At 42.9% G+C, this 14,165-nt stretch overlaps 2 protein-coding genes across 6 annotated transcripts in view; one reads left to right on the top strand and one right to left on the bottom strand.

Annotated features, from left to right (window-relative positions):
- The window catches only part of LOC142402213 (calpain-5-like), an 18,141-nt gene extending 6,459 nt beyond the window's left edge, over positions 1–11,682 (top strand). For both annotated transcript variants that reach the window (XM_075487773.1, XM_075487774.1), the window contains exons 4-13: positions 2,542–2,750; positions 3,714–3,906; positions 3,995–4,185; positions 5,364–5,441; positions 5,531–5,726; positions 5,805–5,927; positions 8,405–8,607; positions 8,972–9,093; positions 9,197–9,333; positions 10,882–11,682. In XM_075487773.1, coding sequence (XP_075343888.1) covers positions 2,542–2,750; positions 3,714–3,906; positions 3,995–4,185; positions 5,364–5,441; positions 5,531–5,726; positions 5,805–5,927; positions 8,405–8,607; positions 8,972–9,093; positions 9,197–9,333; positions 10,882–11,064 — 1,635 coding nt within the window. In that variant the 3' untranslated portion in view covers positions 11,065–11,682. The remainder of the gene's footprint in view (positions 1–2,541; positions 2,751–3,713; positions 3,907–3,994; positions 4,186–5,363; positions 5,442–5,530; positions 5,727–5,804; positions 5,928–8,404; positions 8,608–8,971; positions 9,094–9,196; positions 9,334–10,881) is intronic.
- The window catches only part of LOC142402214 (serine/threonine-protein kinase PAK 3), a 37,192-nt gene continuing 34,525 nt past the window's right edge, over positions 11,499–14,165 (bottom strand). For all 4 annotated transcript variants that reach the window (XM_075487775.1, XM_075487776.1, XM_075487777.1 and 1 more), the window contains one exon: positions 11,499–14,165. In XM_075487775.1, the coding sequence (XP_075343890.1) occupies positions 14,076–14,165 (90 nt within the window). In that variant the 3' untranslated portion in view covers positions 11,499–14,075.

Below are 14,165 nucleotides of genomic sequence, written 5' to 3'. Positions count from 1 at the left end.
CCCTGGTTCTGATGCTACTGCCCCAACAGATGACGCAAGAGGAAATGACGCTCTCAACAACAGACTTGTAGAAGATCTGCAACATCTTGTTGCAAACCTTGAAGGACCTTAGCTTTCTCAAGAAGTACAGTCTGCTCTGTCCTTTCTTGTAGATTGCTTCACTGTTGTGTCTCCAGTCCAGTCTGTTGTCCACATGAACACCAAGGTATTTATATTCCTCAACCACCTCCACTTCTTCTCCCATGATGGAAACAGGGTTTGATCTGACCGCGTTTCTCCTGAAATCTACAATCATCTCCTTTGTTTTGTTAACATTCAAGATGATTGTTCCCACACCATGCCACAAAGCGGTCCACCAGCTCTCTGTACTCAGCTTCTTGTCCATCTCTGATACACCCGACAACTGCAGAGTCATCTGAATATTTCTGTAGATGACAGGAGTCTGACTTGTACTGGAAGTCTGAAGTGTACAGAGTGAAAAGGAATGGTGAGAGTACAGTCCCCTGTGGTGCTCCTGTGCTGCTGATCACCTGGTTAGACACACAATTCTTCAGTCTGACAAACTGTGGTCTGTTTGTCAGGTAGTCATTAATCCAGGTGATTGTTGAGGCCTCCACCTGAGTCTTCTGGAGTTTCAGACGAAGCAGATCAGGCTGGATTGTGTTAAATGCACTGGAGAAATCAAAGAACATGATCCTCACAGTGCTGCCTGCTTTGTCCAGATGACAGTGGGTTTGTTGAAGCAGGTGTATGATAGCGTCTTCAACTCCAACTCCATGGCGATAAGCAAACTGCAGGGGGTCCTGATATGTGCTGGTTTGCTTACACAGGTGGGTCAACAGGAGTCTCTCCAGGACCTTCATGATGTGGGATGTCAGGGCAACAGGTCTGTAGTCATTGATGTCTGAAGGGTGAGTTTTCTTTGGTACCGGAACCAGACAGGATGCCTTCCACAACAGTGGTACCTTCTCTTGGGTCAAGCTAAGGTTGAAAAGGTGTTGCAGAATCCCACAGAGCTGCTCTGCACAGGCCTTCAGGACTCGGGGGCTGACACCATCTGGACCTGCAGCCTTGTTCCGGTTCAGTCTCTCCAACTGCCTCTTCACCTGACTTCTAGAAACAGAAAAGTGGGAGGGGGAGGCAAAGGGGACAGCAGCATCTCCTGATTGGGTTGAAGACAAACTAGTGGAAGCAGAAGAATCCATGACTGAGGTGGAGGTGGATATGTTACAGGAAAGCTGTGAGTCAGAGGAGGGTGGGATGTCTCTTTGGCTGGGAACAGGAGGGGAGGATGGTGAGCTTGTTCCTGAACTGAACCTGTTGAAGAATGTGTTCAGCTCATTTGCTCTGTCCAGACTTCCATCCATCCGATCCTCCCTCTGCTTGAGGCCTGTGATCTTCTTCATTCCTGACCACACATCTCTGATATTGTTCCTCTGCAGTTTACTCTCAAGCTTCTTTCTATACACCTCCTTGCTCTCTCTGATCTTGACTTTGAGCTGCTTCTGTATACTCCTCAGTAACTCCCTGTCTCGCTCCCTAAAGGCTCTTTTTTTCTTGTTCAATAGTTCCTTTAGCTCACTGGTGATCCAGGGTTTGTTATTAGGGAAGCATCTCACTGTTCTGGTGGGGATGGTGTTGTCCACACAGACGTTTATATAGTCAGTCACACACTCAGTCATGGCATTAATGTCCTCTCCATGTGGCTTACAAAGAGAAATCCAATCGGTTGCATCAAAACAACCCTGTAAGGCTTCTTCAGCTTCATGTGACCACTTTCTAACAGTCTTTTTTGTGACAGGTAGTCTCTGGACAAGTGGTTTATATGCTAAACAGAGAAAAACAAGGTTGTGATCTGATTTACTCAGGGGAGGTCTTGATTTGGAAATGTATGAATCCTTGACATTTGTGTAAAACAAATCCAATGTCTTGTTTTCTCTGGTAGAGCAGCTGACAAACTGTTGAAAAGTTGGCAGTGTAGCAGAGAGTGAGGCATGATTATGGCATGATATGGCAGCACATTTAAAATAAAACTAAATGCTAAAAGCTATACACTACTTTTGAGTTCATTTTTGGATTTTGCGTACAAATGCGATTAATCGTGATTAAAACCCACCTTTTCTCCCAGGCTTTCGGACCTGGGTGAGACGAATGTTGTCCTTTTGTGTCGATTGTTTTTATCTTTTGCCGAATTTCTTTGTTAAATTTATCTGTTGGATTTTATTGTTATTTATTTATGTAAAGCACTTTGCTCAACCCAGGTTGTTATAAGGTGCTCTATAAATAAACGTGACCTCGCGGAGCAGCCTGAGGAAGAACGTCCCTGCCCAATCCTTCATTACATTGGTGTGAATGTAGGCAAGGAAACCATCTATGCATGCTGTTCCTGCCACGGATTAGATTTTCTTGTATGTTGATAGAATTAAAATAAATATCTGATCTGAGGTCTGAATAGCCAAACTTGAAATGGTTTTGCTCACTGCTCCTTTGTACCGTCGTGTGACATCATGTTTGTGTGTTTGTGTGTTTGTGTGTTTCCAGGTCATTCCTGACTGGAAGGAGCAGGAATGGGATCCCAGTCACCCAGAAAAGTACGCTGGGATCTTCCACTTTCAGTTCTGGATCTTTGGTGAGTGGGTAGACGTGGTTGTGGACGACCGACTGCCAACCATCCATGGAGAACTCATCTACTGCCACTCAAAACACAACAATGAATTCTGGAGTGCTCTTCTGGAGAAGGCCTACGCCAAGTCAGTAAACTCAAACTTTATTCCCCCTCGTGCACAAAGTCTTTTTCAACTGTTTTGTTGTACTTTTTGGAGTTGATATGAAAATGTTTCTTCAATATACAGCAACTTAGAGCAAAAACTAATGCTGGAATTACAAATGAATATAATTCTACCATCTTGTATTCTAGTAATAATGATTATATTATCATAATATTTTGTAAAATCCATGTAATAATGTTTTAGAACATTTAACCCTCCTGTTGTCTTGCGGGTCAAAAGTGAATCACTACCATATTTAGCTGTAGAAAAAATACCTTAAACTATCTTTTTCCAACTTGAAATGTTATGACTTTTCCTAAAGGGACCCCATCATTAGAAAAAGTCATACTTTATTTTTGTTTATGTTTCCATGTGGGCCGTACACCACTAGGGTACAAAGATGGTCTTATGGGTCATTTTTGACCCGTGAATTATAAAAACATTTAAACACCAGAAAAAAGTTCACTTTTTTTTCCCTTTCAATATTATTAATTCAGAAGTAATTACTTCACATTTATATAATAGCAATAATAAACCTTTATTATGTTAAACAAAACTGAGAAAACAAGAAAACTGTTGGTCCAACTGACAGTTGGTTTGTGGTAAAAAAAAAACAACAAGTGTAATCCTGAAAACTGGTGATTGTCTTTTTGTATTGTGTAACAAAAAATACATGATAAAAAATGTATTGAATTGAGTTGAATAGATAAATAACAGGTGGTTTCATCATACAAAATAGATTTTGGATTTAAAATTCAATTAAGTTGCTTTATTTTGGGGCTTTGGTAGGGCGGGTCATTTTTGACCCATAGGACAAGGGGGAGTAAACAGAATGTCAAGAAGTTAAAGTTAAAGATGGTATGTGTTCGTCCATATTGTTTTTCTTAGTAATTAAAGGTACATTTTGTACATTTTAAGTGAACTTGTGACTCCCCTGTGTACCAGGCTATCCGGCTGCTACGAGTCCCTGGAGGGTGGAAACACCGGAGATGCTGTCGTTGACTTCAGTGGAGCTGTGGCTGAACCCATCAACCTGGAGGTGGAGGCTTTCTACAAAGACCAAAAAAGACAAGACCAGCTGTTTGAGGATCTGCTCAAGGTGTGGGATCGTGGAGGAATCATCAGCTGCTCCATTAAGGTCTGTGCTGCTTCTGCCTGCCTGCCTCTCCGTCTGATCTGCAGACACGCCGGTTATTGTACTAAACGTTGCCAAATGTTGTTCTTAGGCAGATCCTCATGAAATTGAGCTCAAGATGGAAAACGGGCTGGTGAAAGGCCACGCATACTCAGTGACTGCAGTGAAGCAAGTGCGCCTGGGTCACGGGCTGCTGGCCTACTTCAGAAATGAGACCATCGCCCTGATCCGCATGAGAAACCCCTGGGGCAAGACGGAGTGGAAGGGAGCCTGGAGTGACAGGTGAGGAGGAGCCATTTTTATTCCCTGGCTTTTAACCCAGCATGAGACTCTGTTTCTGTTATTGTTTTATTGTTTTTATTGTTTTAATATTGTTGTTGTTTTTATTGTTTTTACATTGTTCTTATGTTTTATGCCTTATATTTCGTGTTGTTACTCATGTACAGCACTTTGTTTCAGCCAAGGCTGTTTTAAAGGGCTTTATAAATAAAGCTGAGTAGAGTTGAGTTGAGTGTGTTCAGCAGCGCCTCATTCAAAGGGCCGTGCACGAGACTGACACTTTTCACAGGCGCAGAGGAGTCAAAAATGTTCCGAACTGATATACTTTAAAATCCTCAAGGCTGCTGAACTGTGATCAAAGATTAAAGACTTCGAGTTAAATAAAATAAAGGCAACCAAGTGGACAAACTGTTGTCTTTTGGTTTGTACGGAAGCCCAGAGCAGACGTGGTACGTACAAACTTTTTTTTGATGGTTTTCTCGAGATAACGAGTTAGTTTACCGATGGTTTTCGAGGCCACTTTTTCTCCCCAGTCCGCCCCTGTTTATATGTGTTTATATGTATTTCTGGCAAAGGTTTTTACCATTTTTTACCCCCGTTTCATTGAAAACTGAATAAAGTAGCCTATGAATCAAGCATGGAATGTGGAGCGTTTGTGTAACGATTCTGCTGTGAAAAAGCACAAAGCAAATCCCGCTGGTGTGACGAGCATTTAGTTTTCTCGAGATATCGAGTTATTTATCTCGTTATCTCGAGAAAACGATAACGGCACCTCTCGTGCATCATTCGGTAACCATGGAGACGGCCTGGTCCCCTCAGCTGGTCACTGATGAAGTCGACTACATCAGCAGGATCACTGAGGTGTAAACGCCTGTTGAGCTGCAGTCGAGCCAGCCGTCTCCTTAAATGAGGCGGGCTGATATGAAAGTTATCTCTGCAAGACAAACACATTGCGAACACATAAAACACATATAAACAGGGGCGGACTGGGGAGAAAAAGTGGCTTCGAAAACCATCGGTAGCCTAAATGAACTCGTTATCTCGAGAAAACCATCAAAAAAAAGTTTGTACGTACCACGTCCGCTCTGGGCTTCCGTAGATTTGTTATTCTGTTTTTATGGCATTTTAAACACACCGTCGACATTAGAACACCCATGATCTTTATTTTCCCTGTTTCTTAGCTCTGAGGAATGGTCAAAAGTCGGCGACACAGAGAGGGGCAACCTTGGCATCACCGTGGAGGACGATGGAGAGTTCTGGTAACCTCACATCCCTTCACTCCATTTGGAGCACGTGACTCCTCTTTAAGAGCGTTCAGTCATGTCTTATCGTCTGCTCGTGTCCACAGGATGTCATTCACAGACTGGTGCAAGTTCTTCACAGATGCGGACGTTTGCCGTCTGATCAACACTTCCCTGATCAGCATCCATAAGACGTGGCACGAGGTCGTGCACTTTGGGAGCTGGACCAAAAACTCGGAGCCGCTGCTGAACCGCTGCGGCGGCTGTGCCAACCACAAGCAGACGTTCCTCCAGAATCCACAGGTGCTGCGGACTCGGTTTGTTTTCCCACCACCTGCTCTCACTGTTCATATCCTGACTCCTTCTCCACCTCTTCCACAGTACCTGTTTGACGTTACAAAGGAGGCGGATGAGGTCCTCATCTCCTTGCAACAGAGAGACATGAAGATCCACAGAAGATTCGGTCAAGGAGAAAATTTAACCGTTGGCTTCAGCGTCTTCAAGGTATTCACATTCAAGATTAAAAACAACACACCAGCTCCGATGCAGTAAAGGATTCTGTTCTGAATACCTTTCAATACAAGGAGCTGATTTGATGTCATATTTAGATCTGATGAATCTTATAGATTTGTGTTTGGAAACTCTGGATGGAGGCAGATGGAAGACTGGCAGCTTTTAATACTTTAAAATCCTCAAGGCTGCTGAACTGTGATCAAAGATGAAAGACTTCGAGTTAAAGGGATAGTTCGCCTCTTTTGACATGAAGCTGTGTGACATCCCATATTAGCAATATCGTTTATGAACATTTTCTTACCCCCTGCTGCGTCCTGTGAGCCGAGTTCCAGCTGAGTTTTGGCGTTGACGAAAGTAGTCCCGGCTAGTTGGCTGGGGCTTAAAAAATAAAGCGTTTTGCTTCTCAAAACAATATGTGTTCAAAAGAGTAATACATTTGCATCACAAAATCATTCTCCAGGAAAAAGTCAGACCTCACAATCGCTTGGCGCTATTTTTGGCTCCCTTCTTACTTTCTTCTTACTTTCTGGAAGTATAACAGCAAAGACAAGGGGCGGCTTGGAAAGTGACAAATAGCAGGTGTGCAGGGTAGGCGTTTATGACAAGAAGGGTTTGAGGTGTGCTCCCGTTCCCTTAGAAAGAATTTACCTCCATATTTGGTATCTAATGGAAAACTACTGAAACAGTGAAATATTTGTAAGGTTTTCACTGTCGGACTGAGTGGGAAACGATGTTTGTTTGGGCTGAAAATGTCAATTAAGGGTCAGTTTATTTTCCAAAAAGAAAAAAACAGCCATTTCACCACATATTGGCGTTCATTTCGGTGAAAGAATTTGGATTGGCTTCAGTTTTCTCCTCATTTGTTAAACAGTTTGAAATTATTAATGACAAGCAGACCTTACTGCAGACCTTTATCTGAAAACAAAACAGACCTTTTTGGGCTGGAGACTAAACCATACATGATTGAACACAAAGAATACACATGCTTCTGAAATTGTTTCAAGCTGGAGAGCAGAGTGGGAACAGCAACAAGTTCTTGTTATCCACCAAGAAGGTGCAGACACTTCAGATGCCTGTGGACCAGCTCAGTGTCTGTGCTCTCAGTATTTGAATGTAACGATGAAATCACGAGAAACTTCTAAAAAATCTAACTGTATGATGGGTTGGATTATAAAACGGAGAAGATTTAGCACATCTGAGTGAATTCTGATAATCAAGCTGCAGAGTAGATGCAGTGATCTTACATACTGCGATTAGATTGTCACATTCAAATGAGGCCACGCGGCCACATGCTGCCAAACTGATGTCATATTCCCCACGAGGGAATTCGCTTGTCAGAGATCTGGCTCAGTTCAGACACACATCATGCACTCTTATCGCGCTGGCAGGGGTGCTGCTGAAGGGGGTACATTCTGGACAGCAATAAAAGCTGGTGACATCAAGAGCCTGAGATTGAAAAAAATAAAACAAGCTGTGTGCTCATGAGCTGTCAAAATGTTAACCTCGATTGAACCCTTGACTTCTATGGTCAGCGTAAAAGGGACGTATCCTCCTCCTCCTTCATCTGACAGACTCCAGACGCCGCTTTCCTTTCCCCGAAGTTCCAGCCATGTCTCTTTAAATCAAAACAAAAGAGAGTCTCAGTCCTTGTGATGGAGTTTGAGGACTATGAATTTCATTGCAAGTCACACGAGATCCATTACAACCCTTGAGTCTGCTTATAAGCTTTTTTTCCAATAAAATAAGAGAAGCACAACATTCGTTTTATTTCATTGTTCTGCCACCAGGGGGTAGAATATTCTTTATGTAAAACAAACAGCAACATTAGATTAGATTAGATTGTACTTTTTTTTATCCCACTACGGGGAAATTCACTTGTCATGTTGTCAGTTGGTGTTGGACACAGTTAAGAAGCATTTAGATTCTTGCTTTATTTAGCTTAAATGTACCTTTAAAAAAAAGCACAACCTAATGTACCAGAGCAAGAAAATTTGGAAGCTTTATTATATCAGCCCTTGAGTCTGCTTATTAGCTTTTTTCCCACTAAAATAAGAGAAGCACGACATTCATTTTATTTCATTATTCTACCACCAGGGGGCAGAAGATTCTTTATGTAAAACAAACAGCAACATATTATCAGTTACTGTTGGACAAGCATTTATTTAGCTTAAATGTACCTTTAAAAAAAAAAACACAATCTAATGTACCAGAGCAGGAAAATTTGGAAGCTTTATTATATCATGATATCATAGTTTTTTAGTTAGAACTGCTGGTTAAAGCAGCACAGATACAGTTGTTTTGGGTTGTGCTACTACTGTGTTTTATTCTTTAACAACATCTAAAGTTACAGGTACATTATACATACATACATATGTGTGTAATGGAGTAAAAACCACAATGATTGCCTTTAAAATGTGAAGGATTAGAAGAGGAAAGGACAGATTAAACGTATCAAACGTATTTTCCAGGTGGAACTGAACAGGAAGTATCGAATGCACGACATCCTGACTCAACAGTGCTTGGTGACCTCCACCTACATCAACGCTCGAACCGTGTTCATGAGGTGCACGCTGACTCAAGGCCGATACGTCATCATCCCCTCCACCTTCAAGCCTCAGATACTGGGGGATTACATGCTGAGACTTTTCACCGATGTGGACTCAGGCTGCAGGTATGACGGCATGATGACGTTGGAGAGTCTGTGTGAATCAGAAGTGTAACTGTTCTTTAAGATTCATTTCAGACACTAACGGGTAGTTTCCAAGAATAATACAATCAGGATTGTATTATTGGGAATAAAGATATTCCCATAAAATCTTTTATGAAGTAATGTCCCTCTCCTCCAGATATTTCCGGGCAGATTTAGTTTTCTTTGGCAGACCGAACACAACCGAGTCATATTTGGTCACATATTTACAATGAACTGTCTCGCCAAAACGCTGACGGGTCTGTGAGAAAGTGACACCTCTTTGGTTTTCGCTGTGCTGATGAGAGGATTGTGTCTGTCCCTGTCCTCCCATCTCCTCCTTCCACAGGGAACTGACGGAGGACAAGCCAAAGATAAAGTGCTGGAGTTCATTCCTCGGATACCCTCAAGCTGTTACTCACATCTATGTCCACGCAGCTGATGGGCTGCAGAACCAGGACAGCACAGGAGGTCAGAGGAGTTTTTCCAATAGCAAGACTTGCTACCACACACTTACAATTCAGTAGAGCTGTGAGTCTAAACCACCGAAATGACTCTCTGTATTTACATCCAGGTGCCGACCCCTACGTGATCATTTACTGCGAGGGCAGGTCGGTCAGGTCCCCCATCAATAAGGACACTTTGCAGCCAGAGTTTGCCACCAGCGGCGTTTTCTACAGGAAAAAGCCCAGGAAGCCCATAACTGTGGAGGTAAGCTCTGAACTCATGTGACGACAGTTCATCTCGGGGACTGAATTACTGGGATTCCTTTGTTTAAAGCTCAGAGAAGGTGACGTCATTCAGTGTGCTCCAAAGAAGCTTTACAGGCTATTAAGAGATGTAAAGCTTCAATTTAATTAGAAAACATTCATATCTGGAAACTAGATTTATGAGAAAACTAGGGCTGGGCAACCAATAAAATGTTTAATCTAATTATTCACATGATTTCCCTGATTGATCACGATTAATAGCATTTGTACGCAAAATCAAAAATGAATTCAAAAGTAATGTATAGTTTTTATAGCATTTAGTTTTATTTTAAATGTGCTGCCATATGAATGAAAGTGCCATAACATTTGTTGTGCAAACACACTTTTAACATCAGCATCTTTCTGTAGTTTTTATGTAGAAGCCTCGCTCCACTGTCTGTTTCCTTGAATGACTTGCTGCTATCAGTTGTGTGTTTTGCCTTTAAGTGATATTTTAGACTGGAACTACTACGCTGAGAAGACAATTCAACTTGGCAGTGTTTACAGATGACTTTGGTTCTGTCGACTCCGCCGTGAAAATGAAAATGGCCGAGTAAAAGTTCCGTACCCTTCTCCATGTTTGGTGGATCCGCCTATTGCTTTCTTTTCCGGTTCCGCAGCAGCAGACTTTTACAAAATAAAAGCCTGTGAGCAACAGACTTTTACATTAATAAAATAAATAATAAAACAGGGGTGGTCCGTGGCGTAGTGGGTTGAGCAGGCGCCCCATGTTCAAGAGGCTATAGTCCTCGCTGCAGCTGGCCCCGGTTCGAGTCCTGCATCGGACGGCCCTGTGCTGCATGTCGTTCCCCCTCTCTCTGCCCCCTGCTTCCTGTCTCTCTGAACTTTCCTATCCATTAAAGGCACAAAAGCCCCAATAAATAATACAAAATAAAAAAAATGCATTAATGCGCAATAAAATATTTATCGGCGTTAAATAATCAACGAGTTAACTCGCCCAGCCCTAGAGAAAACACACCATATTTAATCAGTTTTCATACACAACTGACTCTATGCTATAAGCACACTTCTCTATCATATCATACGCACATGCTCATTGTCTCATGGGAGTCATTTTGGGGTAAAGCAATTTGCCAAAAGACACTTTGACATGCAGAGCGGAGACCTGGCCTCAGTGGAAGACCCTCTCGTCCTGCTGGACCACAGGTGCTCCGTTTCATCGTAACTGAGGGCACAGCACAACCTCTTCGCCTGATTATCATTCAACCTCATTAAATCTGACTCACTGTACTGGGGCTGGTTTATTATATGCGGCATTAAAATTCTCACAGATATGTTTAATGCTCTCTCTCGCTGCCATAAAAGAGGGTAATTACAAAGTTATAAGTTCACCAAATGGCAGCTTTTTTTTGTCTCCCCAGTTGAAAAATCGAGATTCTCTCGATGAATATTCACAGATTTTTTTTTTAGAAAAATATCTCCAGAATCCATTATCTACTCCTGTCAGAGCTGACCGGGGCGAGTATTAATTCTCAAACGTCTCCCTCAGGTGTGGAACAGCAATGCGGTGAAGGACGAATTTATGGGCCAAGTGGTGTTGTCGGCGGCGGTAAAGGACGCCACCAACCCTCAGAGGCTTCAGCTGAGGAAGAAAGGCCGGCAGATGGCCGATGAGATGCCCGGCAGCATCAGTGTGAGGGTCTTCACCGCAAGTCAGCTGACTGCCATTTGACCTCATCTTATGACCTGGGACGGGGCGTTATATTAACAATCTGTAAAGCTTATCTGACACCATCAAAGCACCAAAAACCAACCGCAGCAGCGACTGTTTGCTGTTAGTTAAACGTTGGGGAATCATGTGAACTGTTCCGGACAAAATGAATGTCACTTTCTTATGTTTACTTGTCATCAAAGTGTTTTTATCTTCCCTTTATCCATCCTGAAATAATTTTTAACTGTGTAACTTGAGGTAAACTTTTTTATACGTATGATATTATAAATGTCTTATTCCGTGAAACTACACTGTGAGTAACAAACCGTCAGTGATATAAACACAGTCATTATCATTCAGAAGTACCTGCTATGTGAACATATCATTCGTATCATAACCGTGTTTCATTCTAACGATTATCAACCTAAGAGGAATAAAGAACATTTTAAAAACCAACAAACCTCCACAACTCTGCTTTTCATCCTCTTTTTTATTTCAGTCCAGTTCCCAAACTGCAATATTTTTTTTTTTTTTTTTTTTTTTTTTTTTTTTTACACTCAAGACACAGCCATGCACAATTCAAAGTTCAAAAAGTCTATTGCTTCAACCACAATTAAAAATATTTTATCCAAAACTTCATTTCCTCGTCACGTGTTTGTCCTTTTCCGAAGATGGGGAAAGGCCTGCTGAGGTATGCCAGATGGATCAGCAGTTTTACAAAGCTAGACAATAGTAAGAGTAATAATAATAATAATAATAAAGATAATGATAATTTAAAAAGTAACATTTTTTGTCTTTGTTCCATTCTCTTGATACACATTAATAGAGGAAATTTCACACCACGTGTACAGGTTTACACATTCAGAAGATAGGAATGTACAGGAGCAACCACAGAAAAAGGGGCACGTCAGCGGCGTCTCTTGTCCCGAAATTCACCTTTTTGTGCTCATAGTTCGGACCTGTACATGTGTGGGAGGCCGAATGTCCCGGGGCCTGCGAAGCCTCCTGGCAGGCCACAGACATCTAACGCGCGCACACACACCCCAACACTCAGGACAGCAGTGGTACTCGGACCGGACAGACTGTGTGGGCCCGCACACAGAGTGCTGCATCCACCGGCTCTCTGTCCAGATGAAGGAGCATCCCATAAAGCCCATCCAGAAGTGCAGAGACAGCGTGTGAGTGTCGACTTTTCTCTTCATCAATTTCCAGGGTGCAAAACATTTATTGATACATACCATCAAGCAACCTGAATATTGTCATTTTAAGTTACATAGTTTTGAAAAAATGGGGGGGGGGGCGGGGGGTTTCCTGTCTATTTACATACATACATACATATCCTAACAATCTTAACCTATTGAAGATGAGATACAGTGTATAGTTTGTTTTACATGCATGAAATCTGTTGCTTCCTCCTATCTATTATCGCTCCTTCATCTTTTTGCACATTTGCTGTACAATGGAGGTACAGTGGGACTGAGCAGCTACCCTGCACCTCGGAGTTAAAGTGGAAAACATGAGTGAGGCACCTTCCAGTGCAGTCCGAGGTAGCCCTCCAACACACAAACACGCCCACTTACACACGGAGGGATGCTACGTGGGGAACGCCTGATGAAGCTACCAAACACTGACACAAAAGAGAAGGGTTTCGACTTTAAAGCAGGTATGAGGGGAATGTTGGCAAATGTGAACCTCCAGGGGACGGTACAATCATGAAACGACACTCAGCGGGTAACGCTCTCCTTCTAACATCTGCCACACGTCCAAAAATTCACTACAAAACGTACAGACTCGTGAGTAAAGTCGTATAAGACACCATTTAAAGCAAGATTAAAACTGAAGCTTGAATGAGCAGCAAAGTCGGGGGGTCGGGGGTCGGTGATGGTTCTCGCCTTATTGGGCTTATACATGTTTTTCATAATTTCCCCTGAACACGTGGCATCTAACCCAAAGCGTGTGATTCATTCACCTGTGAGGGGTGATGAATTTTATTTCCCCTCCACTTCGAGTTGTAGTTTGAACTTTTTTCCGACCGATGAACGCCATTTTCCTGCTCGCGGTTTAAGGGCGCAGGGGAAGCTCGGGGCACTGCGGCTGCGACAAAGCGTGGCACTGGACCTCCAACTCACTACAGCTAAACGGCTTTCTGTATGTATCCCCTTCTTTATACCGGGTTACACTTAAAAAGAAAAGGCTCATCCAGTTTTTATTAATTTACAGCAAGTTTAAAACTCAAATGAAAACAAATCTACACGCGCTTATGTGTGAATTATATCGTTTGAAATGCTACAGTCATCAAAGCTCTTGGTAATGTCGCCAACCTGACGTCCAGGACTACTGTAAGGTGTTTAAAGCTGTCATGTGAAAACTATTCCTGACTTTTTCCCCCAGTAACTGCACCCCTAAACACACACACACCGAACACCAACAAAGATGCACCACCTTGAGATGTGACAATTTGTGGAGGATTAGTCTGGAGCCACTCGTCTGGTTGCTGCAGGTGCAGGTGAGGCCTGATGCTCCACGAAGGGACGAAGGGGAGTAAAAGGGAAGAAATCTTTGTTTCTTTACTTCTGTAGTGATTTCTTGAGATTCAGCAAGTTTCCTTTTCAAACCTTTTTCCTTTTTTTTGTTAATGTTTGGACTGACTACCTTCCAAACAAAACGTGACGCAAACAGATGTGCACAGGTTGTTTGCGCACACACACACACACACACACACACACACACACGCTCACACATAATTGTGATGGACTTTTCTACATGTACAGAGTGCTGGAGAAGTAAACAAGGAGACAAGGTCTTTTTCAGCAGCATGGGCTGAGAGGCTGCAAGGCCAGATGTCCGTCCTGCACACGAGACCCGGGGGTCTTTTGTCCTTGTGCTGTCGCTTTAAGTCACACAAACCCCTCCTTGTGCTGTCACTGTCACGCCACCCACCACCCACCACCCATACACCCAAGCCCCTGCCGCCGTGAACCCACACATCACAGGCAGGGCTCCAGCCTCGGGCGCGGACAGAGAGCCCATCCTTAACGACTGCTGTTCTTTATGGCTTCCTTCGCAGCTACAATCAGAGGCGTCAGGCTGGAGAGAGGCTTCGCCAGCTTGAGGAAGGAATG

The sequence above is a fragment of the Odontesthes bonariensis genome, chromosome 16 (genome assembly GCF_027942865.1).
Source record: "Odontesthes bonariensis isolate fOdoBon6 chromosome 16, fOdoBon6.hap1, whole genome shotgun sequence".
In the NCBI taxonomy this organism is placed as follows: Eukaryota; Metazoa; Chordata; class Actinopteri; order Atheriniformes; family Atherinopsidae; genus Odontesthes; species Odontesthes bonariensis.
The sequence above is the reverse complement of the archived record's forward strand: the minus strand, read 5'-3'. Positions and strand labels throughout refer to the sequence as shown.